Source organism: Bicyclus anynana, chromosome 10 (assembly GCF_947172395.1).
Source record: "Bicyclus anynana chromosome 10, ilBicAnyn1.1, whole genome shotgun sequence".
Lineage (NCBI taxonomy): Eukaryota > Metazoa > Arthropoda > Insecta > Lepidoptera > Nymphalidae > Bicyclus > Bicyclus anynana.
In genome coordinates, this window is record NC_069092.1 from 1,075,512 (window position 1) to 1,102,650 (window position 27,139).

Below are 27,139 nucleotides of genomic sequence, written 5' to 3' on the forward strand. Positions count from 1 at the left end.
TGAACAAGAAGTTGCTATGCACATTTTACCTTTGTGACTAAAAGCAGCAAATATTTTTTTTTTATTCTTTACAAGTCAACCCTTGACTGCAATCTCATTTGATGGTAAGTGATAATGCAATCTAAGATGGAAGCGGCTAATTCACTAACTTTGACGTCTGTTGGTTGGCATATACGAAATCAAGATTCTATGTAACAAATGTCTTTCGGTGTCTATTGACAACCCTTCGTGATTATCATACTGTAGATAGATGACATTGCTCAATTGATTTGATGTTTATTTTAATGGTTGTTAAAGACCAAATTAGGGAATAGGCCTGGGTGATATTCTGCATTTTCATCAAATATGAAAGGTACGTAAGGTAGGTAAGATATGAGGTATGAAAGAGTGTGCATTTCATACTTAGGCTTTAGAAATGGGGAACAAGAAAACAAACAAATAAATTGGGAATTTTGTATTGAACCATTTTTTTAAAACCTATTTTTTGTAAAGTTGTTTATATCGTAAGGAACTTAATACTAATAAATAACACAAAATGACAAAAATATCTACACGCAAATTAATAATAATACAATATATAACTAAAAATTTAATTTACAACTTTCATATGATTATAATTTCATGGATATTTTTTTTAATTTACTTTTCTTTTCACAGCCGCTAATCGCTACTACAGTTTTTTGTTAATACCTACTACTATTTTCCCTTATCACTTTACAATATACATACATAACATTCTATTAACTTAGTTAATTTCATTAGCGTTACTTGATGAATTGAATTTTTGTACATTTTTTTTTTCAATAATTCAAGTATTCAATAATGTTTAATACTTGTAAATAATTTAAAACTCTTGTCATAGACAACAATATTATTATTGGTATTTGAAAAACATAATTTATTATTAGCAAAAAATGTGCGTTTCGGTCTGTTTGTGTTGCAATTTTGACTAGTTTTGTACTCTATTACCAATTAATTACTTAACTATTTACATAATTTTCAGCACGTTAAATTCATTTATTCAAAAAAGAGACGATAGAAAATTCGCCGGCTAGGTCAAATATCCATTACGAATACATTACTGTGAAGACTGGAAATAAATGAATTCATAATGACATTAAGGCTTATAATTAGGTGTATTATATCTTTATTAGTTATACTTATCAAACGAAAACTATTTACGAACTCATTCATTTCTTACACAAAATAAGAGAAACTATTTAATTTTCTCAATATTCAGCAACTTAAAACAGTTACCTAATTAAATGATGATTTTAATATGTATAAATGCATTATGGAATTTAAAATATATAATATATAAATAGAGCTTAAAAGATAATAATATTGTAAATGATTAAAGGTGATATACAATTTAATTCGGAAGTAAGTATCGAATAAAAATGGATGAAGCCTTTGAATGCATTCCTAAAAAAACTACTCTAACTGATGAAAATAAAAAATCAATTCGAGAGTAGTTCTTTCAAAGCAAGAAAGAATCGCACAAATCGATTGTAAAATTTAATTCAAAAACGAAAACAAAAACAGAATTTTGAAAAACTTTGGACCGACTCACGGACTATATTTTTCAAATAGAAAAATATGTAATGATAATCGTTCATAAAAATACATACTGGCTAATTACTATCAAACAAAAACTCCTAAAAAAAACTATACACCTATTTCTTATGCAATTCAACATTTGAGCAAAAAAATATAATTACTTATCTAATTATTTTATAGCGATGGGACAGCATTTATTTACAAAATATGTTTAATAATAAAATCATTATTATCTTATTGATATTCTATGTATGGGGCAATATACCCTACTATTGGGTACGAAGTTTACGAGTATCACAATAAAATTCTGACCATGAAAAAATTATATGAAAAGTATGATATAATGAAATGTGATAATTATTGAAAATGCAGTCTAAGCGTAATAAAAAAAGAATAAATGCTTAATCTGTTTCTACAAAACAAAGAACAGGAGTTACATAATTTAACAATACTAATAACGCAGTACAGAAACGATCACTTAATTTACACAAATGAGAAAGCACTACCTCTGATTTATAAACAAGTCCAGTAAAAATTAGGGAGATTTATTTTTCAACGCTTCAGCAACCGAGCAGTCTTTAACCCCCTTGCCGAAGAATCTCTTCTTGATATTGACAAGAGTGCACATCCCTTTGCTCATCACACCAGTCACAGATGAGGAGAGGTTCAAGACTGCTGCCAGCAAGCCGAAGGCGCTGGGAATGGCGACCGTCGCACTGGACTCCCTGCTTCTGTGGATCACACGGTTGACTGGCTGCAGGCTTCTGTAGTTGTTGATGCCGCCCACGTCGACTTTACTGAAGAGTTTGAACTGCAAGAAGATTTGTAGGTCAGTATGCTGGTACTTTAGAAAGACCGTGGAAAGCACAAGGAATAAAGAACAGTTTAAAGAGGTGTAGAAGTAAATAATGAAAAAGTAAAAGAAAAGATATTAAAATTTGAACAATAATTACAAAGAAAAACTTATATTTATTTTATAAATAACAATTTAGTTACAAAAGCTAGCAAATTCAAATTTGAACAGAATGTTCTTCTCTACGAAATTATTACAAAAAAAATATCATCACGGCGAAAGAATTTAAAAAAATAATCAAAATGGGAAACTTGGATGGTAACTTTGAATTAAAGACTATAATTTAAAGCCAAATGGTTTTGGGTTTCTACACATACAAAATCATGGGTATTTGCTAAAAAAAAATAAACACTGATGTTGGACGTAGACGTACAACAACGTATTGGTTTGCAAAGTATCTCACCTGCGTATCTGTCATTTTGATTGGTCTGTCCATGAGGATCCACGTGACCACCTCTTGACAATTGGGCGTTGTTAGAGATCCGTGGTACGTGTAGAAGGACTGCATATTTGAACTGAACATCCGTCTAAAGAGAAAATATCAATAGCATATTAAATAATAAATCACAATCATAAATGGAAGCATCAGAACAGTATCATGAGGTATTTCTTTTGAGATAACAAATATTTATTAAGTAGGTTGTGAACAAAGTAATTTATCTTAGTTATTATAAATCATTTACTTTATTATTTATAATAATGAAAAAGACATTTATTTATGCAATAATGAGTAAAATAATATCTGTAATGTCTGAAAATTATGTAATTCTATTTGGCTTAACCTCCTTTTCGTAACATTCAGTTGCAAAGTTAGTTTACTCACGAGAGATCAATAACGGAAGCTGGATATGATCCTTCATGTCTTGTTAGAAGGTACGGCAAAGCTGGCTCCAACTCCCCAAGTGCAAACTCATTCTCTTCTGACGTACTATGGACCTGGATAACACAAAATTATGTTTTAAATGTTTAATAAAGTATCAGTTAATTTCTAATATTAGTTTATTAATGAAGATCCTATCCTGAGTCTTAAATTTTCAAAATCAATTGAATTCCTTGCGGTTCAAAATTATCACAGGTTTTAAAATTATTATTTTATAAATCTAGTTATTCTAAGTGTAAAAATTAGCAGTGTAGACCAAATTAATGTTCTTCCGTTTATCATAATTTAGAAGTGGTTTGAGATATAGGCACGAAATCATTCAACGGGCAAACTTTAACCTTATTGTGGCTAACGAACATTTATAGAATCTTGAATCGATTTGTCGTTTATTTCTAGACGTTAAACTAGATCAAAGTATTTTCAAGCTTGCTTTTGAGAAATTTAAAGCAACGATGACGCGAGCAGTGGGAATGCGGATTTAAAGGAGTTGGCGCTTGAAAAAAGGAATTACTAGAAGATAAAGTACATAACGTTTATGCTTAGCATACTTATAATGCAGTGGTCAGTAAATCTAGAAATACCCAGATGGTTATTTACCTCGGCGAGTATACCAACAACGGCCAGGCCATCAGGGCGTTCCACCGCCTCTTCTATAGTGAGACCAGTCTTCACGTGCACCAAATGTATTTCCATCGGATATCTAGACAAATAGTTTAAAATTAATACATTATTATTATCAGCCAATCAGTCCACTGATGTACATAAGTCTAAGGACTTCCAAACACTAGGGTCGTAACGTAAGCCGCGGCTCATTCCCACCTGCTTGATATCATCGATTCACCTAGTGCTAGGTTGATCAAGACTGCATCAAGCAACTGCAAGATTTTTGGCATCAATCGATTACTAATCACCCCCTGATAGTTAATTTGGAAATATATTACATGTACAGAATTGATCTGTCTACAGATTTAAGTAAGTATAAATATTTATTTACACAATGTAGTGGAAATGGTAATAAACAGAACATTATTTTTAGGTTATGTCTTTCAATATATGGTGGGATAAATTTCTAGACACCCTTTTAAGTTCGGCTCCATAGGATTTTTTATTTTTTACATTATCCCAGGTCGTATCAGTAATTGTTTTATGGGTTTAGTGTATTCATTGCTTTCCAATCTTTAATTGATTTATAGTTCGATAAGATATATCCGATAGTTTTATACGTATTTATTACGTAGTTTTAAGATTGGAAAACGACATAAAAACATAAAAACTCGTTAAAAGAAAAAAAAAACAATTGTAATCCAATAACGGCGTATCGAAAACTTCGCTCTTTTTCGTCCCAGCGTACCAAAAGATAGATATTTTCCTATTAGGGCTATCCAATCGCTAATTACGCAGAACCCTAGGTTCCATGGAACCCACTTTGAGAATCTATGACTTACTTCATGCCATCAATAGCATGTTCCGAGAGCCAGTGGAGATGGAACTGTACGAAGCTGTAGTTTCCTCTGAGGGGACCGCCCGACACTACTGGAGGTATTTCGTCTTCCTCTATCGTCCATTTCACTGCGAACAAATAAACTCATTGAACTAATGCTTCAACATTATAACTCGTGCTCATTGACTTGACATCTGGCTACCAAACACAAACAAAAAACATGGTATAAAAATCATTCAAGTCAGGTGTCAAGTTACTCCGCACGAGCTGTAATACCTATATTTACTTACAATTTGCATTTCATTTAGTTTTGATTTATTGCAAAAATGTTATTTATTTATTCATACACTACCAATACCCTGAGGACTGTTAAGAAGGGCTTTTCCATTTGGTATACTTTGTATTTTGATGTGTTGAGACTTAATAGTCGTGCTAGCCCAGTGGATATAACCTCTGCCTTCGATACAGAAGGGTGTAGTTTCGAATACAGCCCACAGCAAAATAAAAAATCAGTTAAGTGCATTTTACGAAATGAAATATCTCGAACGGCTAAGGAAAAAATCGCGAGGAAATCTGCACACCAGAGAATTTTCTTAATTCTCTACACTGTGTGAAGTCTGCCAATCCGTATTGGGTCAGCGTGGTGCCTTACCCCTGTCATACTGACATGATACTCTAGCTCGACAGTAAGCCCAAATATGATGATGATGACGCCTCTGCTTGCTTCGTTGGTCCAATGTTTAGCCTATGTGGTTTCGAATCCAGAGTTCAAATCCAGCGGCGTAGCGTGCCTTGGAGGGGCCCTATATCAACATATATAGTTTGGGGGGCTAAATGAAGGGTAAAGAGTTCTTACCAAAGAAACAAAAATGTTTCCTTAAAATAATTATGACAGTGACTTAACCTATGTAGGATGATTTCAACTTTTGAGCGCACTCCTAACTAGGGAAAGAGATAACTTTTTTTTGACTTCTGTCATTTCTGATGAAGCGAAAACTCTGCAGCTTTTGGAGTTTACTCCTTAAGGATCAATTTTTCATATAAAACCCCCGTAAGAAATATGGGCAGTAAAATTCGATGAACGAATGACAGCGTCACGATTTATGTGCGCAACCTATTCTATGTATTATGAATGTTATTTAAACGGGTACATACCACGATAAAACGACGAGATTTTTATTGTCGATATTTCGACCCAGTTGCATGGATCGTGGTCACGACGGGACTGAAGTTGCGAGATGAGAAGTGAAGTCAGCTGTTAGGGGCAGAATCGATCTACCCTCTTTCTTGTTCTTTTTCTTTTTTCAACAACCTCGCGTTTTTGGCTGTTTAGGCAAACCACACTCACGACATCGCTTTTGTTATTATGCGTATCGCGGCGCCCTCTTGGTTTTATCGCGGTTTTATTGTGGTATGTACCCGTTTAAATAACATTCATAATGAACAACCACGAAATAAGTTTAAAATCACTATTCTATGTAAATACACATTAAGTACTTGGTACTACTATGTTTACTGTGGTACTACTCACACGTGTGTCCGTCGTTGGCAGCCGATGCATTGACGTTGCTGTACCCGCGGAAGACCAGCGGCCCCTGGATGTGCGCGTCCAGCTTGTCGACGATGGCGCTGCGCGACATTATGTTGATGGGCGACTGCTGGGCGCCAGTCGTGCACGCGCCCGGCCATCGCGTTTCATCTGTGGAACAATGGTTCTTAGAGACGTGTCAACTGATCAGCCAATTAAAGCTCGTGCGCTGTAGCAAGGTGCGGGTGAAGGATCATTTTACCCTTGAAAGTTTGCCGCGATTCACGACGTATTATAACCGTCATTATTTTTATAAATATTCTTTATTCTTTACAAGTTAGTTCTTGACTACAATCTCACCTGATGATAAGTGATGATGCAATCTAAGATGGAAACAGGCTAACTTGTTAGGAGGAGGATGAAAATCCACACCCCTTTCGGTTTCTACACGGCATCGTACTGGAACGCTAAATCACTTTGGCAGTACGTCTTTGCCGGTAGGGTGGTAGTACCAGCCTAAACTGAAAAGTCTGACAGATCATTTTACCCTTGACAGTTTGCCGCGATTCACGACGTATTATGAACGTCATACGGCAACTGTCACCCGCGCCAAGCTACAGCGCACGAATCATAGTCGATTGTAAAAAGTCCGCCTATACGGAGTCGATCACACTTTCCAAGGTATGAGGAAAAATCGTTTTAGGTATACCTACAAATTTCCTACATATATATCTAATATACAAAATTTTCGTGTCACAGTCTTCGTTGCCATACTCCTCCGAAACGGCTTGACCGATTTTGATGAAATTTTTTGTGCTTATCCTGTATCTATGAGAATAGGCCAAAATCTATTTTGTATACCCCTAATTGTTAACAATAAAAGCTCGAAGTTTAAGTAAGATGGGTTAGAGTAGGGGTAGGGTAGGGGTAGAGTAGAGGTAGGGGTAGGAGTAGGGTAGTGTAAGGTAGGGATAGGGAAGAAGTGCAAATAAATAAATTAATAGTCAAAGCGAAGCTTGACCGGGTCCGCTAGTTTCTATATAAATTCTTTGAAACATGATACGTACCCGTTTATTCACATGACATGCAAATATTATGTCTATTATTAAATGTTGCTTAAATGTCAAATTATTTATTATTAACTATACAAAGATTTGTTGCTGTATGCAAAAGATGTCTATAAAATATAGATAATTTTATTGTAGTCAATTTCTTTTTTAATTTTATTTTACCAAAAATTAAAAAATGAAATTATGACTCGGTTATAGTAAATTAGTTACATATTTCGATAAATATAAATGATTTTATAACAATACTAGCTGACGCCGCGCGGTTTTACCTGTGGGTTCCTGTTCACGTAGGAAAACAGGGATAATATATAGCCTATTATAGCCTTCATCGATAAATAGGCTATCTAACACTGAAAGAATTTTTCAAATCGGACCAGAGTAGTTCCTCAGATTAGTGCGTTCAATCAAACAAACAAACAAACGCCTCTGCTTTATATATTAGTACAGATTAGTAGATAATTGACGGACCAAACAAATGCTCAAGCTGGTTGAACTGAAGTGGAAAACTGTCACATAAATAAACAGAGATGTGTGAAAGTTAAATCGCTTTAAAATAAGCCCATTTGGAGGCAAAATAATTTGAACACTTTCCGTTGAACTATTTTAAATTGCGCCTCAAACAAAGCCAGTACAAAAAAAAGTTAATCCGATAAATATAAACTCACATTCATACGACCAGTCGTCCCCGTTGCTGAAACCTGTAACAAAAGAACATAGAATATTAGTATAATTCGTACGTATAAATATGCAATGTTGTGATGTTGGTAAGGATTCCCGTATTCATTTCCCTGGGGTGACAACCTTTTCAAATTAGATTTTGTCGGTTCTTTTGCTATTGAAGTAGATAGGTACACGGAAATATATGTATTGTGCTTATTTTTCATCATTTTAAATCCGTAAAATGGTGAAAAAAATGGTATGGTAAAGGAAAGTCTAATAATAAAAATCTCGTGTCAATGGGCGCACTTTTCCGAATAGGCCTGACCGGTTGTAATTAATTTTCGGGTACGTATGTCGTTATGAAACCACATTCAGCTCACTGGTCAGCTCGAGTCTCCTCTCAGAATGGCCCAATGCGGATTGGCAGACTTCACACACGCAGAGAATTAAGACATTTCTCTGGTATGTAGGTTTCCTCACGATGTTTTTCTTCACCGTTTGTGGCACGTGATATTTAATTTCTTAAAATTGGTACGTATGGATGAAGTCGTAAAGTATTTTAACCCCCTACCCCCACCCCGTTTTAATTACTTTTATAAAAAGAAGATTACATATATGGAACAAAAACGTTTGTCGCTTTCACAAGTTTGTGAATAAAACAAACATTAATGATAAGTTGTTGGAAACAGATGGCAGTTGGTGGTAGTGAACATAAGTGGTAGAAAATGTAAGTAGATATTGTATTGAGTACCGCTATAGATTCTAAGAAAGAATCTCCACCGAAGCAACTGATTCAAAACTAGAATCTATAAAAGTAGCAAGGGATATAACGGGATCCAAATAATAATGCAGCCATACCAAAAAATATTTAAATATAAAAAGTAATTTCTGTGCTAGTGTATAAAATAGGAATTTCGAGAACTTTGAAAGCCTTTTCGAGGTGGTGTGATGGAAAATATAAAAACACATTACATAGGAATTGAGAAAGTTTTAGATCTAGTAATAGATGATTTCAAACTTGATTTAATATAGATTTATTTTATTAAGAAAACATATATTCATTATAAATCATGATTATCTGATAAGTAAAGTTATTTATTTACTTGGATTTGTTATGACGTTTAAATAAAGTGTATGTATAACATCCATTTTTGATTGACTGCATAGTGTAAAGGCAAAGTTTCGCGTCGGGTAATTTAACTTTGGTAATTAATGTCTTTGACGCCAACACAACCCAGTTTCCGAACTGTGACACTTCAGAAACATTAATAACTTACTCATAACAAGTTCGTAGATACAACTACAAAGATGACTTATTTTTTTTTTACGTGGCGGTGCATAAAGACGATTAAAAACCCCGGATGGATTTAATCAAAATAATCTGATAAAATATTTTAGATTGTATTAGATACCCAATCTGAAAATCGCACATCGTAACTGAAAAGAAAATAGCGCATTCTTGATTGCTTCTTTATTCGATAATATTTAGATGTTCTGATAGATATTTAAAATATTACGAATTTAATATTGTCCTGTTACTTTAATATCCTTTTTCGAACGCTTTGTTTAGCTGTTTACGATTATTGTCGAAGATTACAAAACACATTTAATTATTAAAATAAAGTAATAAACTTTAGTGTGGAAATAGTTTTAAATATAATATATAGGTATCTAAATTGAACTGTTTATCTATTTTATTAGAAGAATGATAATGTTCGTTACTTTGAGTACTTTTACCCAGTTATCAAACTATACTAATATAATAGTTTGCTTTTCTTGTTTGTTTGTACGCGTTAATCTCTGGAACAACAAGACCGATATGAAACATTGTTTTTACATTTAACAGAGTAATCGTAACAGATAGGTTAAAGGTTATTTTAAAAATATTAATTTTGTTCTTAATATTTATTTTAATTAAGACTTTTAAGGCCTTGGGTATTCTATATATTTTCAGAACCATATCTATATCTAACAAAAGACTTTTTAGGATTAACAACCACCTAAATGGTCAAATACAAATATTAATTTAGATTTACAAACTACAAAATTGCATTTAATTATACGTATTTAATTATTCACTACGTTGTTTTACATAATTATTCGCATAACATCACGGCACCATGGCCTCGTCTGTCTGTCTGACTAAACTTATTAAAAAGATTTTCATACGGTTCATATGGTACATTTAGTTATGTGAAGAGTGATTATTGTATTCCATAGAGCAATGCTTAAATGTGACGATGATGTTTGTTCTGAATAATATTGAATGCTTAAATATATATTTTTACCAAATAAAATTGCAGAATTAGGCGACAATAGTCTTTTACCTACGGCTTTTTTTCAATTACTCCTTGAGTTCCGTTCTAACTTGTACGTAACTACGTACGTACAGTAACTTAAAAGGACAGTAAACCCGTACGTACAATAACTACGTAAGTACAGTAACTTAAAAGGACAGTAAACCCGTACGTACAATAACTACGTACGTACAGTAACTTAAAAGGACAGTAAACCCGTACGTACAATAACTACGTACGTACAGTAACTTAAAAGGACAGTAAACCCGTACGTACAATAACTACGTGCGTACAGTAACTTAAAAGGACAGTAAACCTGTACGTACAATAACTACGTACGTACAGTAACTTAAAAGGACAGTAAACCCGTACGTACAATAACTACGTAAGTACAGTAACGTAAAAGGACAGTAAACCCGTACGTACAATAACTACGTACGTACAGTAACTTAAAAGGACAGTAAACCCGTACGTACAATAACTACGTACGTACAGTAACTTAAAAGGACAGTAAACCCGTACGTACAATAACTACGTACGTACACTAACTTAAAAGGACAGTAAACCCGTACGTACAATAACTACGTAAGTACAGTAACTTAAAAGGACAGTAAACCCGTACGTACAATAACTACGTACGTACAGTAACTTAAAAGGATAGTAAACCCGTACGTACAATAACTACGTACGTACAGTAACTTAAAAGAACAGTTAACCCGTACGTATAATAGCTACGTACATACAGTAACTTAAAATGACAGTAAACCCGTACGTACAATAACTACGTACGAATAGTAACTTAAAGACCAGTAAACCCGAGTATCTATATATTTTTTAACTCCATACCTTCACGCGTTTCGGAGATAAAGCATCTGGACAGACATACTGACGGACGGACAACAGTGTGACCCTATACAACGAGATAGAAATGGAAGCCCATCTTCATATTTTCATCCCTTATCTCTTGACTTGACTTTATGTGCATGTGCTGTTTAATTTTTTTTTTCTAAATATACCTACCTATAATACATAATCAATAATAATTTAATTGTATATTTAATATTTTTGCTAATAGGTACTTAAACAATTAAGAGTCGTTATTATAAAATTTATTGGTATACATTTGAATAATAATTTATGCCATTAAATTAATTTGTTGATTTATGTAAGTGAATAATTTGAAATTCATTCAAATCGTATCACTAAAGTTGTACTCGTCGTTACTCGTTTAATGTTAATTTATCATCATTTTATTATTTGTATCATTTTTAAAATTATTTTATTCTTTTGGATTATAATTTATTGTATATATGATAACTTATGTAGGTACGTACCTCTTTTTCCGGAACGCTGCCATAGCTAACAGCTATTACTTAACTTAATAATATTATATTCATTTTAATACTTTAAGTTCTCTGTAATTCACATTAAACTATGTGCGCTGTAGCATGGTGCGGGTGACATTTGCCTTATGACGTTCATAATAAGTACTGTCATCGTGAAGTGCGGCAAACTTTCAAGAGTGAAACGAACTGTCACCCGGACCATGCTATAGCCAGTGGCGTGCACTTCATAGATGCAAAAATGCACTGCATACCCCAAAGACTCAATACATACCTATGTTGGACCATAGAATACATAGTTGGACAAGGACTTTTACTTATAGTGCATACCGTAGTTAAAAATCACTGGCTATAACGCACGAACTGTAGGTAGTTAACATAAAATTTAAATATTTTAAAAAAGCCCCGGACATCATAAATTTAGTTTTTCTGTCGGAAATTCTCTCCATGTTAAATAGAAAAACTCCGAAATCATCTGATGGGCTTATCAAATCTTTATCATATAGCTAAGAACCATCTCGATCATGTCAGCATTCGTAGACAAAACCGTATCATAACGATCAATTCGTTTTGACGGCCTCCGTGGCTCAGTAATATGCGCGGTGGATTTACATGACGGAGGTCCTGGGCTCGATTCCCGGCTGGGCCTCTTGTGGTTTTCTTAATTAGTCCAGGTCTGGTTGGTGGGAGGCTTCGGCCGTGGTTAGTTACCATCCTACCGACAAAGACGTACCGCCAAGCGATTTAGCGTTCCGGTACGATGTCGTGTAGAAACCGAAAGGAGTGTGGATTTTCATACTCCTCCTAACAAGTTAGCCCGCATCCATCTTAGATTGCGTCATCACTTACCATCAGGTGAGATTGTAGTCAAGGGCTAAGTTGTAAAGAATAATAGGATTGGGTAGCGAGAATAGAGTAACGGGGCGGGGATCGAACCACCACCCCTCGGTGTGGATATATGTTAGACGGTATCGTAACTTAATATCAGGTGAGATCGCAGTCAAGAGCTAAATTGTCATTGAATAATAAAAAAGTGTCACTCTGTTTATAGCCGATCTCCATATCAGATGGGCTATCTTACGACTGTACGGAACCCTAAAACCGGATGAAAATTTTTTCACGGCCATACAAACATAAATATCAAATAATTCAGACACGCTTCATTAACAAAGCGACATTATCTAAGCCCAAACATTTGCAAATCAGCCGCAAAAAAATTCCGTTAAAGTGGGCTCTTTAACTGATCACAATACGTTTGTTCTACTTATCGGATGCTGTGTAATCTGATAATTTTGTTCATATTGTCATTTTTATCAACGTTGCCCGCAAACCCGCTTTGGTACAGTGTCATTAGTCCAAGTTCTAGATTCATCTCTAAATTCGTCCCAGAAATATATCTAACTAGCGGACACCCGCGACTTCGTCCGCGTGAAACTCGATGTAAACTTTCAACTACCCCTACCCAACTCTACCCCTACCTTTTCCTGAATTTTCTTTGCTATAAACCCCGAGAGGAGCCCGAGACCAACGAATGTAAAACCGTGGAAATCGGTTCGTGCGTTCTGGAGTTATAGCGACAGGAAGTTAAACCCGACTTATTTATATATAGTAGATTAACAATTTTTAATCTTAGACTAATATACCTATAGACCTGCAACACCTAACAATTTTTCAATCCAAACAAAAGTAACTTCTACATAATAATTTATTTATTTTGCTATTATCCGCGGAAAGCCGACGAACCCATGCGACAACGTCAACCAGGTCCGACAAAATACTCTCTACATACGTACGTTACTTTGTAGAAGATGAAATTCCGCAAAGTAACGCCTGCTTCTATCCAATATTTGAAAGTAACTTCTGTTACTATGTGAGGGTAGGAGCTAAGCTAATTACCTTCGCCGACACGCACACAAGCGCACTTATCGTAGTGTAGCGATGCGTCAAGTGCCCCGGGGCACATAAAACTTCTTACGAATCCGACGACTACATACTATCTATGTTTAATAGATCTATGCCTATAATTCTAATATTTAACTAGCGGACACCCGCGACTTCGTCCGCGTAGAAATCAATGTAAACTTTCAAGCCCTATTTCACCACTTTAGGAAAGATAACAATATCTTAACATTCTATGGATTCTGACTGGTGCCGAGTCCAATGTGTATCAGAGAGAAAAGCTAAGAGCAGAGTCCAGGAAATGTAACCCAGGTGTTCAGGAATAAGGAGATCCATTCAAACTAGGTAGCACTCCCCTTCTCCTACTAAAAAAAATTGGTAAGATCCTAGAGCTTTGAATACCTAACTTTAGCTACGTTTTGTGGTATCACTTTCTGGAGTTTTAGTCAGGCCAGTCTTTAAAGAAGTTTAAGATAGATTGTGTTGCATCACACCCACTTTTACCATGTATATATAAACTATTCACATAGCCATTTTAAATTAGTGTACTATAGACGTAATGACATAAAGACACATAAAGACACACATAAAGGCGTGTCGAGTGTAATGAACCCTATATAAAGCCTGCTGAAAAAAGAAAAACAATAAAATGTAATGTATATTTGAACGACAAAACAGATAAGTAGCTACCTCAAACCAATAAAGCGTGAAGTAATAATGTTTTTCAAACAAAACTAAACAGTGTTCTTTGTTTTATCATTAAAGGAAGGGAAATGTTTTTTAGGAGAAATATCTTAACCGAGCCTTGTTACCCCAAAGAGCAGCATGAAAGCTCCCAGGTGGTTTGACTTTTTTGAACGTTTATAAGGATTTCGTGCTTTAATTCAAGTTATATTTTTTTAATTCTTTACAAGTTAGCCCTGGACTACAATCCCACCTGATGGTAAGGGATGATGCAATCTAAGATGGAAGCGGGCTAACTTGTTGATGATGAAAATTCACACCCCTTTCGGTTTCTACACGACATCGAACGGGAACGCTAAATCGCTTGGCGGTAGGGTGGTAACTAGCCACGGCCGAAGCCTCCCACCAGCCAAAATATTATATTTACGAGTATCTAACTACTGAACCGGTTTTAAACATTGTTTTACTACTAGGCACGTTATTTGTGAATGTCATAAGCTGTATTTTATCCCTGTATCTACACGGAAATGTGAACTATGCGAGTGAAACCACAGGGCGTCGGCTAGTATTGAATAGTTTGATTGGACTATTAATGTTTGAGGCCACCATACAGTGCTATTGTGATATGACTATGAGACGGCCTATTCAACGTATCTTTTTGAATCGCGTCACAAATGCTCACAAAGAAACTAATCCGACCAATTATTGTACTCGTTTAGCCGCAGTTTGCCTCGTTGGTTCAGCGGTTAGACTATGGGGTTCGATCACAAAGTCCTGGGTTCATCACAATCATCAATCACAGCAACTTATAGGTGAGTCGGTCCATCAAGTTATGAAGTACGTACGGAGCATTTTATTTCTTTCTAGATTTTTTTTAAATTCAATTTAAAAATAGATTTTATTAATTTAATACGAAACACGACAACTCAAGTGATACAACGCCGGAGTATACGGGGTCCTTAGTCATGAGCTGGTTCTTGCAACGCAGCACGATTCACGTTAAGCCGCTGCTTCCAGTCATTATCATTATCGCAGCCTAAGCTCACCAACCCACATTGGGGCGGCGTGGTGTGATATTACCCATAATTTACACTTGTGCTTAACACACAGTGGTAATTCATAGATATTAATCTCTTGATTTTATAATTAAAGTTTATTTTTTATTAATACTTTTCTGTAATCCGGATTATAATTTTATAATTATGCTATAAGCGTAATTAATATCCTCTTATGTTAAAAGTTATTTTATTCATTTTTTTATTCCTACTACTGTACAAAGTCACATTAGAATGTTTTTTTCTTAGAAAATAGTTTGGAGTGATTCCCTGCACTACCAACCGCTCCTTGAATTGAAATTGAAGCCTGATTTGTAGTGATGAAGTCTTTCTTTTATCTTTAGTTCCTTGAGAATGTAAATGTCGGTTCTGAATGCTGTCCAATGTTATTACACGTGTTAGTATAATTAATTCTTAGTCAAACATTATTCAATGAAATTGAGTGAAGATTATATATCCTGGAAGGCTAATTTTAACCCGAAAAAGTTTCCGCGAGATTTTTGATTACTGACAGTTTCCTATTACCTACTAATATTATAAACGCAAAAGTTTGTATATATGTTTGTTCACGTCGCGACTATTGAACCGATTTAGTCTTAGACTAGCTGACGCCGCGCGGTTTCACCCGCGTGGTTCCCGTTCCCGTAAGAATATGGGCATATTATATAGCCTATAGCCTTCCTCAGTAAATGGGCTATCTAACACTGAAAGAATTTTTCAGATCGGACCAGTAGTTCCTGAGATTAGCGCGTTCAATCAAACAAACAAACTCAAGCTTTGTAATATTATTCATACGTAGCTGTCGCCGCGCGGTATCACCCGCGTGGTTCCGTTTCCGTAGGAATACGGGGATAATATATAGCCTATAGTCTTTTTCGATAAATGGGCTATCTAACAGTGAAGGAATTTTTCAAATCGGACCAGTAGTTCCTGAGATTAGCGCGTTCAATCAAACAAACAAACAAACTCTTCAGCTTTATAATATTAGTAGTCTTAGATTATCACAGTTTGTCCCGGAAGAAACCATGGTTCCTGCAAGATTTGCGAAAAACTGATTTTATTGATGTTATGAACTCTTTCACGCAATAAGCTATTATCTGGATCTGGCGGACGAAGTCGCGGGTAGGCTAGTGGGCTAGTAGGCTATATTTTATCCCCGCATTCAATCGTGGACCGAAACCGCGTGCGTCCGCTAGTCCTTCCATTTTGTAATTATTTTTTTGTCATTTATTAGCGTCATTAATTCTTATTATTCATGAGCTACTCGAATGTCGTACTTACCTAAATCACAGAAAAAAAAAATATTTATATTTTATTTTAGTTCGTTTAATTACATTGTAAATAATTATTAAATATTTAAATACTGCCCGTGTTATAAAAAAAGACGCTTAGTGGTCAGCACATACGGCTGTTGAACATTAGTAGGTAGGTATACATGTTCGATGTCCAGTTCCGCTTTATTAGGATTTTTTTTTTAAATTTTTAATGTGTTAAATATTGCCGTTTAACGACTAATATACTTTTTATGAATAAAATATCTTAGTAGTTGTAATTTTAGTCGCAGATTTGGAAAGTTGGCGTTTTCCCCAAAACGTACAGCCATGAAATCGATTCTCTTGTTATAATTAATTGTGCAAATGTGCACGCCAGAAGCATTGCCATTAGTTTAACTACTCATTTGTTTAATGTTATTACATTAGACAAATGAGTAGTTAAACTGTAGAAAAATGTATATAAGTATTTCATTTCGATTGTAGCTGCTGTAAGTAGCTATGTAAATATTTATATAATTTTATCTGATGTATGTCGACTCTTTAGTATACTATTTATTGTTGTGATAATTTTTATGGGTAGGTATATTAGGTAAATAAATTGTAATGAGTTACTGAATTAGTTTAAACTTCAATGTTGCTATAGGGAAAATTGTCTCTAAGAGGGGTTTTTTTATTAAAAAGAATATAATTGCCATATCTTTTTAAATGTGAGAGCCGCGATTGTCCAGTGGAAATGACCTCTAACTCCGATTCCGGAGGGTGATGGGATCGAATCTAGTCCAGGGCATGCACCTCCAACTTTTCAGTTGTGTGCATTTTAAGAAATTAAATATCACGTCTCAAACGGTAAAGGAAAACATCGTGAGGAAACGTGCATATCTACCAGATAATTTTCTTATTTCTCTGCGTGTGTGAAGTCTGCCAATCCGCATTGGGCCAGCGTGGTAGACTATTGGCGTAATCCCTCTCATTTTGAAAGGAGACTCGAGCTCAGTAATGAGCCGAATATGGGTAAATAACAAACGAAAGACTCACCTAAATTGGTAAAGGCATTAATAATGTGGTAGAATAAATAAGCTAATACTGTGCATTGTTTACAGTTGTAATAGTAGGTATGCAGGTCACTTGAAGGCAAGTGTACACTTCCAACACCGTTCTAGTACTGCAAGTCGTACTACGTATCCTTCGTCTATATTTTCACATGCGCTGCAGTGGGAAATGAATACCATGATTTTCCAATTTTCCAAAAATTTTTTTAGTTTCCAAGCTCTCGAATCAAATTTTCTGGCCATTAGATAATTCGGGTTATATATTCATATATTTAGGTACGCTTTTACAACTATACATATACAACTAAATACAATAATATTTAAACTGCTAGTAACTAACTAACTACCGGCAAAGACGTACCGCCAAGCGATTTAGCGTTCCAGTACGATGCCGTGTAGAAACCAAAAGGGGTGAGGATTTTCATCCTCCTCCTAACAAGTTAGCCCGCTTCCATCTAAGACTGCATCATCACTTACCATCAGGTGAGATTGTAGTCAAGGGCTAACTTGTAAAGAATAAAAAAAAACCAACCTAAACATATTATAAAAATAAAATAAAAGTAAGATGATGAAGATGTATATAAAACTATATCTACAAACTATATCTATAATAGATAATATATAGAAAATAGCATACCCGTTGTAGCTGCTAATAAAATCACTGCACACACCCACATTTTTTATTTTAATTTATTACAAATTATTTTATTTTATTAAATTAATATAAATTGCATAAAAATATTGTTATTATTTAAATATAATTTAATTAATAGAAATGCATTCAACAGATCTACTATTTTCTTGCTATTGTTTTTATATTTAATTAATTTATTATTAAATTATTATTGTTTACTTTTAGTACTATAAATAATTAGTTGTTTTTTTAACAATCAACCCGCTCGGTTGTAAATACGAAAAACAACTGAGGCATTGTGATATGTCGCGGAGGTTTTATACATTTTTTTTATATGTTTTTTTTAAATTCTAGTTCACCTCACTGAGGCTAAGCGCACACTGCACCGCCCGGCCGCGGTGTCAGATGTTGAGATAACTTGCGTGTGAGACTCACTGCCTACGAGAACCGTCAACTATACTGCGATGTCGGACGAAGTTTGGAATAGATAACACATCAAAATACCTATACCTATTAAAATTTGAATATTATTATAATAAAATAATAAAATATTGTAATGATAAATTTTATATTGCACGCTGATAAGGCTGTTTTTGACTGAACATGTTTTATGTCTATTGATAACATACTTTTCATCTTTTTGTTGCTCCAAATTAGCAAAAAAGACGATTCGATTTAATTTTCATTTATTTATCAGTCTGTTTAAAGGTTTTTTTTTATTCTTTATAACTTAGCCCTTGACTACAATCTCACCTGATGGTAAGTAATGATGCATTCTAAGATGAAAGCGGGTTAACTTGTTAGGAGGAGGATGAAATCCACACTCCTTTCGGTTTCTACACGACATCGTACCGGACCGCTAAATCGCTTGGCGGTAGGTCTTTGTCGGTAGGGTGGTAACTAGCCAAGGCCAAAGCCTCCCACCAGCCAGACCTGGACCAATTAAGAAAACCTCAATCGGCCAGCCGGGGATCGAACCCAGGACCTCCGTCTTGTAAATCCACGGAGGCCGTCAAAAGGTCCGCCGCAATTCCAGGCCTCCGATTGTAGGAGAGAGAATATCTACTTATAGGGGTAGGACGCGGACGGACGGACGGGCATAACAGATATTTAAAGCATTACGTTAGATTTCAAAGATGCTGGAATATTTATTATTAAACTAGATGGACCGATGACATTTAAAGTGTTGCTAGCAGGCGCTGGATGCAGGCGTCTCAAGACGGTGATATATCCCAAGTGTAGGTGTGGTAAGTCCCAGAATAAGGCGCACGACTTTTTCACGTCAACCCGTCTTAAGGCGGAATTATATTTGTCTGACGTATCGTGTCGTGTCGTATCAGAACAGAATCGGTATCAAACATTTTGTATGCGACACATCAGAAGCTATCACGACATGTCTCAACACATAAATATAAACGTTGCCATACAAAATGGATGATACCGATTCTGTTCTGATGCGTCACGAGTTTACGATAAAATACGACAGACAAATATAATTCCGGATTTACATGAGAATTATTTGTTTTATTTCTTTCATTATCTCACATCGCATAACTTAAATAAAACGTTAAAAGGCCCAGATGAAATTGAATTGAATTTATTTAATAGTATATTTACGTAATGAGAAAGAAGTACAGAAAAGTAACTATCGTTTTAATTTTTTTCAGTTAATTTAATTTTTCAAATAAATATAAGAATGTTGGCCGTTCTGAGCGACCGTGTGTCAGTCATCATGTTCGCGCAGGTCACCTAATTTCCTAATAATCCGTCAGGGAGGCTGAGCGAGCACATGCCGCGAGTAGCTTCCAGATGCAATTTGTTTAAATTGACCTGTCCACTCCACGCCTCGTTGAGATTTGATACTCGGAAGATAGAGCAGTTATGCTCGTTGCACATTACCGGTGAGACCGCATGCGGTTAAGTTTCACTTGTACAATGAACTTTTGTAATGTTTTACTCGTATATATGTATCTATGTGTTACTTTGACACGCTCTACAGAATAAGCAGTTTTGGATTTTAACTTAATAATTATGTTTTATGAGCCGTGATAGCCCAGTGGTTAGGATCTCTGCCTCCGATTCCGAAGGATGTGGGTTCTAATCCAGTTCGGTTCGGGGCATGCACCTCCAACTTTTCAGTTGTGTGCGTTTTAAGAAATTAAATATCACGTGTCAAACGGTGAAGGAAAAACATTGTAAGGCAACCTGCACACCACAGAATTTTCTTAATTCTCTGCGTGTGTGAAGTCTGCCAATTCGCATTGGGCCAGCGTGGTGGACTATTGGCCTAACCCCTCTCATTCTGAGACGAGACTCGAGCTCAGCAGTGAGCCGAATATGGGTTGATAAATTACGTTTCAGTTAATATAAATATTAAAAAAAAAGATTCCTACGAATTGATAACCTCTTCCTTTTTTTGATGTCGGTTAAAAATTAAAATAATCACGTTTCAAAAAAATATGATAATTTTTTTCAATCTAGTCGAACGATAAATGTACAAATTTAAGACCATTTTAAAAGAAGTGTCAACTAGCCTTTTTTTATTGAGAAAGAATACAATAAGGAACTTAAGCTAACTTATCCTAATAATAATACAATCAACGCAAATCACGCTTTAGTAACTGCAAAATTTAGCATACCGGGCTCCCCTACTCTTGTGAAAGCATACTTACTGTAACAGAAATATGCTAGGAGAAAGAAGTAAAATATCAAACTTCTATTTCACTCTGAAGTTGCAAGCAAACTCTGCCTCTTAACATTAGTAGGAATAATGGAAAGCTTATACAAGTTTCACTAAGCGAGACTAGATAATCCCGCAGGTTATTAGAGAGTGGAAAGCTGTGTAATTGTTAGTTTGAGCTGGCTCAAAGCTGGCTCTAATGGCTCATAATTGCAGCGCGAGCGATGCCAACAATGAAGTTCAGATCGTTTACCAAGCTTGAACTGTTAGGGCCACCGTACACTGATAAACACGGCAATAAACTTTAACTAAGTAATGTTTTTTTTATTTTTACAAGTTAGTCCTTGACTACAATCTCACCTGATGGTAACCTGATGGTTTTTGCCGGTAGGGCTTTAACTAGCCAAGGCCTCCTACCAGCCAGACTGGTTACTTCACTTGGCCCAGCCGGGGATCGAACACAGAACCTTCGTTTTGTAAATCCACCACGCATTCCTCTGTGCTACGGAGGTTGTCAAAATGTAGTTAGTTTTAACGTGTGGTTACGAACTTGATTGATGGCTAATAAATAAAGACACACTGGACAAAGTGAGCAAATGCTAGAGGGGTATGGAGCGTAGTTTTTGGAAGCTGAAATTAAGGGGCAAAGTCAAAAACGATGCCATTAGGAAAATAATGCAAGCAAAAGATGCTGCCTTCAGCGCCTTAAGTGGAAATGGCTACAAACTGATACCCACGAGACTCAAAACGCTGACGAGGTAGACCACTAAGAAGGTGGAGTGACGATATAAATATACGACCAGAGATAGAATACGATGGCTGAAATTGGGGGAGACTTTCACTGCTATATGCTCTTTATATTCTTACAAATACAAATAGGAATTAAAAAAGTACCAACATAATATAAAAATTATAGATTAAAATACTAACCCACATGTATAAAACTTTATTGCAGTGTTTAATAATTATAATATTCAAAAATTTTCTGTAATTATAAGGAAACAAAACTATTTTAATTTAATTTTATATTTTATTAACTAACTCATTTTTAAAATTGCGAGGAAATTATAATAATCAACATTAATTATTGTCAATTTATTGCATTTAATCTCGGTTAAGTATTTCCTTGTTCTAAAAATTTTTCAGTGCAAATTCACAGCCAACAGTTTAAAAGCGTTAGCGTTGGTGGTTTAATATTATCATCCTATCATTATCCTACTACATGGAGGGAGGTCTGGCCTGGACCACATCTTGGGCCACAGCCTGGGCCACAGCCTGGGTCACAGCCTGGGTCACAGCCTGGGCCACATCCTGGGCCAGTCCTCCCGACGTTGAGGCCAGCTCCTCAATAAATAATCGACATACCCGACCTTATGTCAAATTTCCAAGCAAGCAGAGGGAAAATTATTATCCCTTCCGGAAATTATTACTATGAGCAAAGCCAAAAATATTGGTTTTTGTTAATTTTTTTAAAAACAGGGTATATATTTCTATGTGATTGAAGAATGCAGTGCGATGCAGATAAGATCGTTATTATCGATTCATAATAAAACTGTAACAGGTCTGTACATTGAAAAAATAAATAGAAAAAAATATATATTGGATGAAGTAAATGACATGAAAAAAAATGTAAAATTGTTGTCTCTCTGTCCGTCTCTTTGTTTGCATCATGCCGAAACTATTGGATGTATTCAAATGAAATTTGGCTCGACATAGGACATATTTTTAATCCCCAAAATTAGTATGGTTCCTGTGGGATATGAAACTGTCTATTTTGTTGCAATTCATTAGCACAACCAAATTTTATATATTCTTTTGTTATTAAAAAGGACATACTTTAAATAATTATGTCAAGCAGGAAGTTTAGAAATTCCACATGGACAAAGTTGCAAGCGATCGCTAATATATCATAATAATAAGTAATTGCTATCGTATAAGTAGGTTATTCTTCGCCCTGCAATATCTTTCCCGGACACGACAAAAATTAATAAATATTTTCATTCAAATAGATCTATATCGCATTTCTTTGATAGTATAAAAATTGATTACATCGCTGCATTGTGATAGAGATAATATTTTATACAAGCCACGTAACATGGCTTTGCACGGGTTGCAGAGTATACCAAGGCAACTATGTCATTGATAGTAAGTAATTTACTTCTTTGTTTCTCATACGCATGGCTAAGATAAGGAACTCTCTTCCGAAGTTAGTATTTCCCATTTATTAGGCATCTTTTAGACAAGCGCGTTCCACCTTAGGCCACATATACACTTACCAGCAGATGAGATCGTAGTCAAGTGCGAGCTTATTTTTTATGAAAAAAAGTGAAATCAATGAAGTTACTTACGTCATCTAGACCTAAATCTATAAATCTACAATTCAATACATATAAATAAAATTGAATTGTGATTTCAAGAGAACTGTGTTTTCTCATGTGATTATAGTTATTAACAAATAATTATTTGTGTTTTAATTTAGAAAAGATCTAATAAAAGATAATCTTTTCTAAATTTTCATCTATCTGTCTGTTTGTCCAAGCTAATCTCTAGAATAGCCGATGCGATCTTAATTTCAGTTTCACTGGTAGGTAGAGAGAGGAAATTATTGAGCTTTTATTTCGGAAAATTCTGTGGTCCCCGCGAGATTTGTAAACAAAATTTACGCTGACAAAGTCGTAGGTTTTCAACTACTCTCCTAAATGATCCTTTCGGGAAGAGTACATTGAAATAAGATAATTTCTTTAAATACATATATATTTTGTTAGATTCAGGGCACGAGTTCTGTTTTAGAAAAGTCTTCAGTTTACTATCGCGTTAACTTAAACGCGAATTTCCAAGTAATTGAAACAGCGCCATCTAGTGGCACTACTGCACAACTGTTTCAATTCCATATAAATTCGCGTATACGTCAACGCGATAGTAACGTTATGAAAATATTGAAAACTCCCACTAGGCACACTGTAGGTATATTTTTTTCTCGCCTCACGATGGAATCAATATTTTGTTTACATAAGGCGTGCTATCTGCTTATCAATCGCTCCCAACATTTGTCGGACATATCGCCTGTCCAAGAGATAACCTGAAATACACTTCAGATGCGACTTCTATATGAATCCCGTAAAAATCTTAATCAGTGATAACGTCTTTGTAATCCGATTTGAGTTTCCATGTCGGGCGTAACTGCCTTGATCGTCCAGTAGTTCAGGTTTTCAGTTTTTGAAGACCTGGGTTCGAGTCCAGTATGTACTTATTAGTAGGTGAAGGAGTTCGGAGTCGGTGTTGTTACATACCCGTGCCTCGGAATTTTGAACAAAACTGGAGCGAGTTTTTACAGCGCTCGTTTACGAGTCGTAAATGTTCGATATATTCAATATAACTATGAGATAATGTTCTTAAAGTGACTGTCCAGATTACTGGCCAGTTTGTATAAGCTGTCCTATAAAGGGTTAAGTCTTCTGTCTTTGTCATTATCATTAACAATAGATAATGATGTGTCAAACATTACGTCATAGGTCCATCAACACGCATCTATCTATGGCTCTCTTGTGGCTTGATATTGCTTGATATTCCGAATTCTATGAACAATTTTCTTAGAGCAGGTACTTGTTTGTTTGTCTTGTAGACGAGAATTTTACAGCAGACATTTGGCAATGACCAAGAGAAGGGGTTGACATAAGCCATTAAAATGATTTCCACAAGAATTTAAGACTGATATTGTACCTAATATGCTGCTGTACCCAAAACTGAAACCGGGGACCTCATGGTCTGAATGCACATGGCTAACTACTGAACAAATGAGGCAGTTGTTATTTTGGACCTAATCTATACTAATAATATAAAGCTGAAGAGTTTGTTTGTTTGCTTGAACGCGCTAATCTCAGGACTGCTGATCCGATTTGAAAAACTGTTTCACTGTTAGATAGCCCATTTATTGAGGAAAGCTATAGAATATATATTATCCTCGTATTCCTACGGGAACGGGAACTACGCGGGTGAAACCTAGTCATAGATAATGTAGCTGCTCTTTGCCTCCCACTGTGGCAACTATGTGTATTTACATTAAGATCATTCTTCAGTTGAGTTGAGAAGGTGCCTCCGTAGATAAGAAGAGATTTTGTACGAATGATAATATCTTAGCACTCGTTCCCGCGCGTGTCAGATTACGTCTGTCAATAGATAGGTTGTGTCAATTTTGACAAACAAATAAGATATAAAAACATCCTCAACATTATCTACTTAAAGTAGCTTACAGTGGAGCGATGTTTCGCGTGCTAGATATTTACGTAAGATGGGAAAAAATCCACCTACTTAACATATTGTAGGACTCGAAAGTGATTACAAATATAAGAAAACTAATGTCGAACAAATGTTATGATTCACAACACTTGACAGGACAACCTAATTAACAAATCAAACTGTAACCAAAATAAGACCCTAGAATGGCAGAGAATGACCTTGAGTGGAGTCACGTACTTGTGAACGATGTGTGTAGGGTTAAAGGATCCTTTGACTGATATCAAACATTCCCCTTTTCCAATCAAGTCACTCTCCCCGCCTATCCCTAGTAACCCATAAATAATTACACAAGAGATGTGGACAGCTCGAGCGCCACTAGCACACTGAAGCGAGATCGAGCGACGTCATATCCGTCACAGACTACTATTTCCTACACTATTTATTAAAAACATGTAAATTTAAAAGCGGCCAACGCGGCGATAACAAACATACCAAACGTTTTACAAAAGCATTCGAATTAGTAACAACTCTAAACGTAGGCGTCGTAGGTATGGGACGCATCGCATCTAAAGGATTTACATTATACTTATCTACAACGCTGGTCATTTTTTGGCAAACTAGTTGCAAATCTCTTGTAACCTCTGAAGTACTAAAATTAAAATACTTTTCATTCAGTAAAAAGATAGGTGAAGATCGTAGTTATATAGAACAACTATGTATAACTAAGCTATGTCAAAAAAATGCAAGCAAGAATTTTCAACGTGCAACCGTCACAGATAAGACTCGTAAATCAATTTTAATAGAGACAGAATAGTAACATAATTATTAGTATGGTAATAAATAATTCATACATCGTGCTGCAAGGGCCGGATACAGCGAGGAAGTCATCTAGGACCGCTGTCTTTTGTTATGTGCATATTTGAAGGGCAGTTTGAACAGGGTTGACAATCTAAATAAGACGCTTTTCCTAAATTGTTATGATGATATTAGCTATGATATGATTGTTTGGCTATTTGTTTTTGTAATACAACTAGCAGTTAATACATAATTTTAATGAAAAAAACAAACAAATTGTCATTTAAAATTTCAAAATCAACTATATTTCTTTTGGAAAGACTTCCCGACATCACGGATTACAGATGGTATCGTGAATAAATTCAAAATTTCATTTGATGACCCTAATAGAGCCTTTAATTGGCATTTCCTGTAGTGAAGGGCCGATATCACTTATAATAAAGTGCGATATGATAACAAAGAGTTCATTTACGTTTGTTTCCTCTTTCACTACAAATAGACAAGTTAAACTGCAATTACCTAATCGAGGTCACATCTTGTGTTACTTTAGAAATATGACACATTATCCGCTAAGAACGTGTTTACTTGTAACTGTCTCCGCAATAACGAGCTACTGGGGACTTCGCATCTCGTATGTATGGAATGGAGAATGTTTACTATTTTCAAAATAATATTTTCAAAATAAATATAATATATCAGGGCATCGACTATATTCCACTTCTGATATTGGAAGAGCAGGTTCTAAGCTTTAAGTGTCAAGGATAGCAGATACACAAAGTAACACTATCAATCATCACCGAATCGATCATTTAACTTACAACTACAGGTCTACCCTCTAATTACACTTGATCAAGTATAGCTGATACTATCAGATGTAAACCAAGATTAAACTAGCGTACGGCAGTAAGGCAGCCAAGAGTGAAATCGGGGGCTGGTAACCGCTAGTAGCAAGGTTAAAGGATCCTTTTACAGTATACTAATACTCCCTTTCTCAACTCGTGTTGCCTTCCAGCTAAGTAACTAACAACTCCTTACTTCTATTAACTCACCCATTAGCTTCTATTATCACTATCACTATTTTAACACTGCACTTTTACTATTTAACAAATGGAAGACGAGTATCCATTCCAAGAACTTGATTACACTGAACTACTCAACCAGCAGGCTACAGAGTGGCAGAGTGCCCCACTCTGTTAAGCGT

General features: G+C 35.3%; 1 protein-coding gene across 2 annotated transcripts; it reads right to left on the reverse strand.

Moving 5' to 3' along the window:
- Window positions 1–439: 439 nt before the first annotated feature.
- LOC112047924 (putative carbonic anhydrase 3) lies at window positions 440–27,055 on the reverse strand. 2 transcript variants are annotated; one of them, XM_052883912.1, is made up of 8 exons: window positions 26,988–27,055; window positions 7,998–8,030; window positions 6,266–6,433; window positions 4,739–4,862; window positions 3,891–3,993; window positions 3,237–3,349; window positions 2,817–2,940; window positions 440–2,371 (listed from the first exon to the last, which is right to left on the reverse strand). In XM_052883912.1, exons 1-8 carry the CDS (start codon window positions 26,989–26,991, stop codon window positions 2,096–2,098), a joined length of 945 nt encoding a protein of 314 aa, XP_052739872.1. In that variant the 5' UTR covers window positions 26,992–27,055; the 3' UTR covers window positions 440–2,095. The 2 variants fall into 2 exon arrangements, with proteins under 2 accessions (XP_052739872.1, XP_023940995.1); XM_024085227.2 differs by lacking the exon at window positions 26,988–27,055 and adding an exon at window positions 18,231–18,619.
- Window positions 27,056–27,139: the final 84 nt, after the last annotated feature.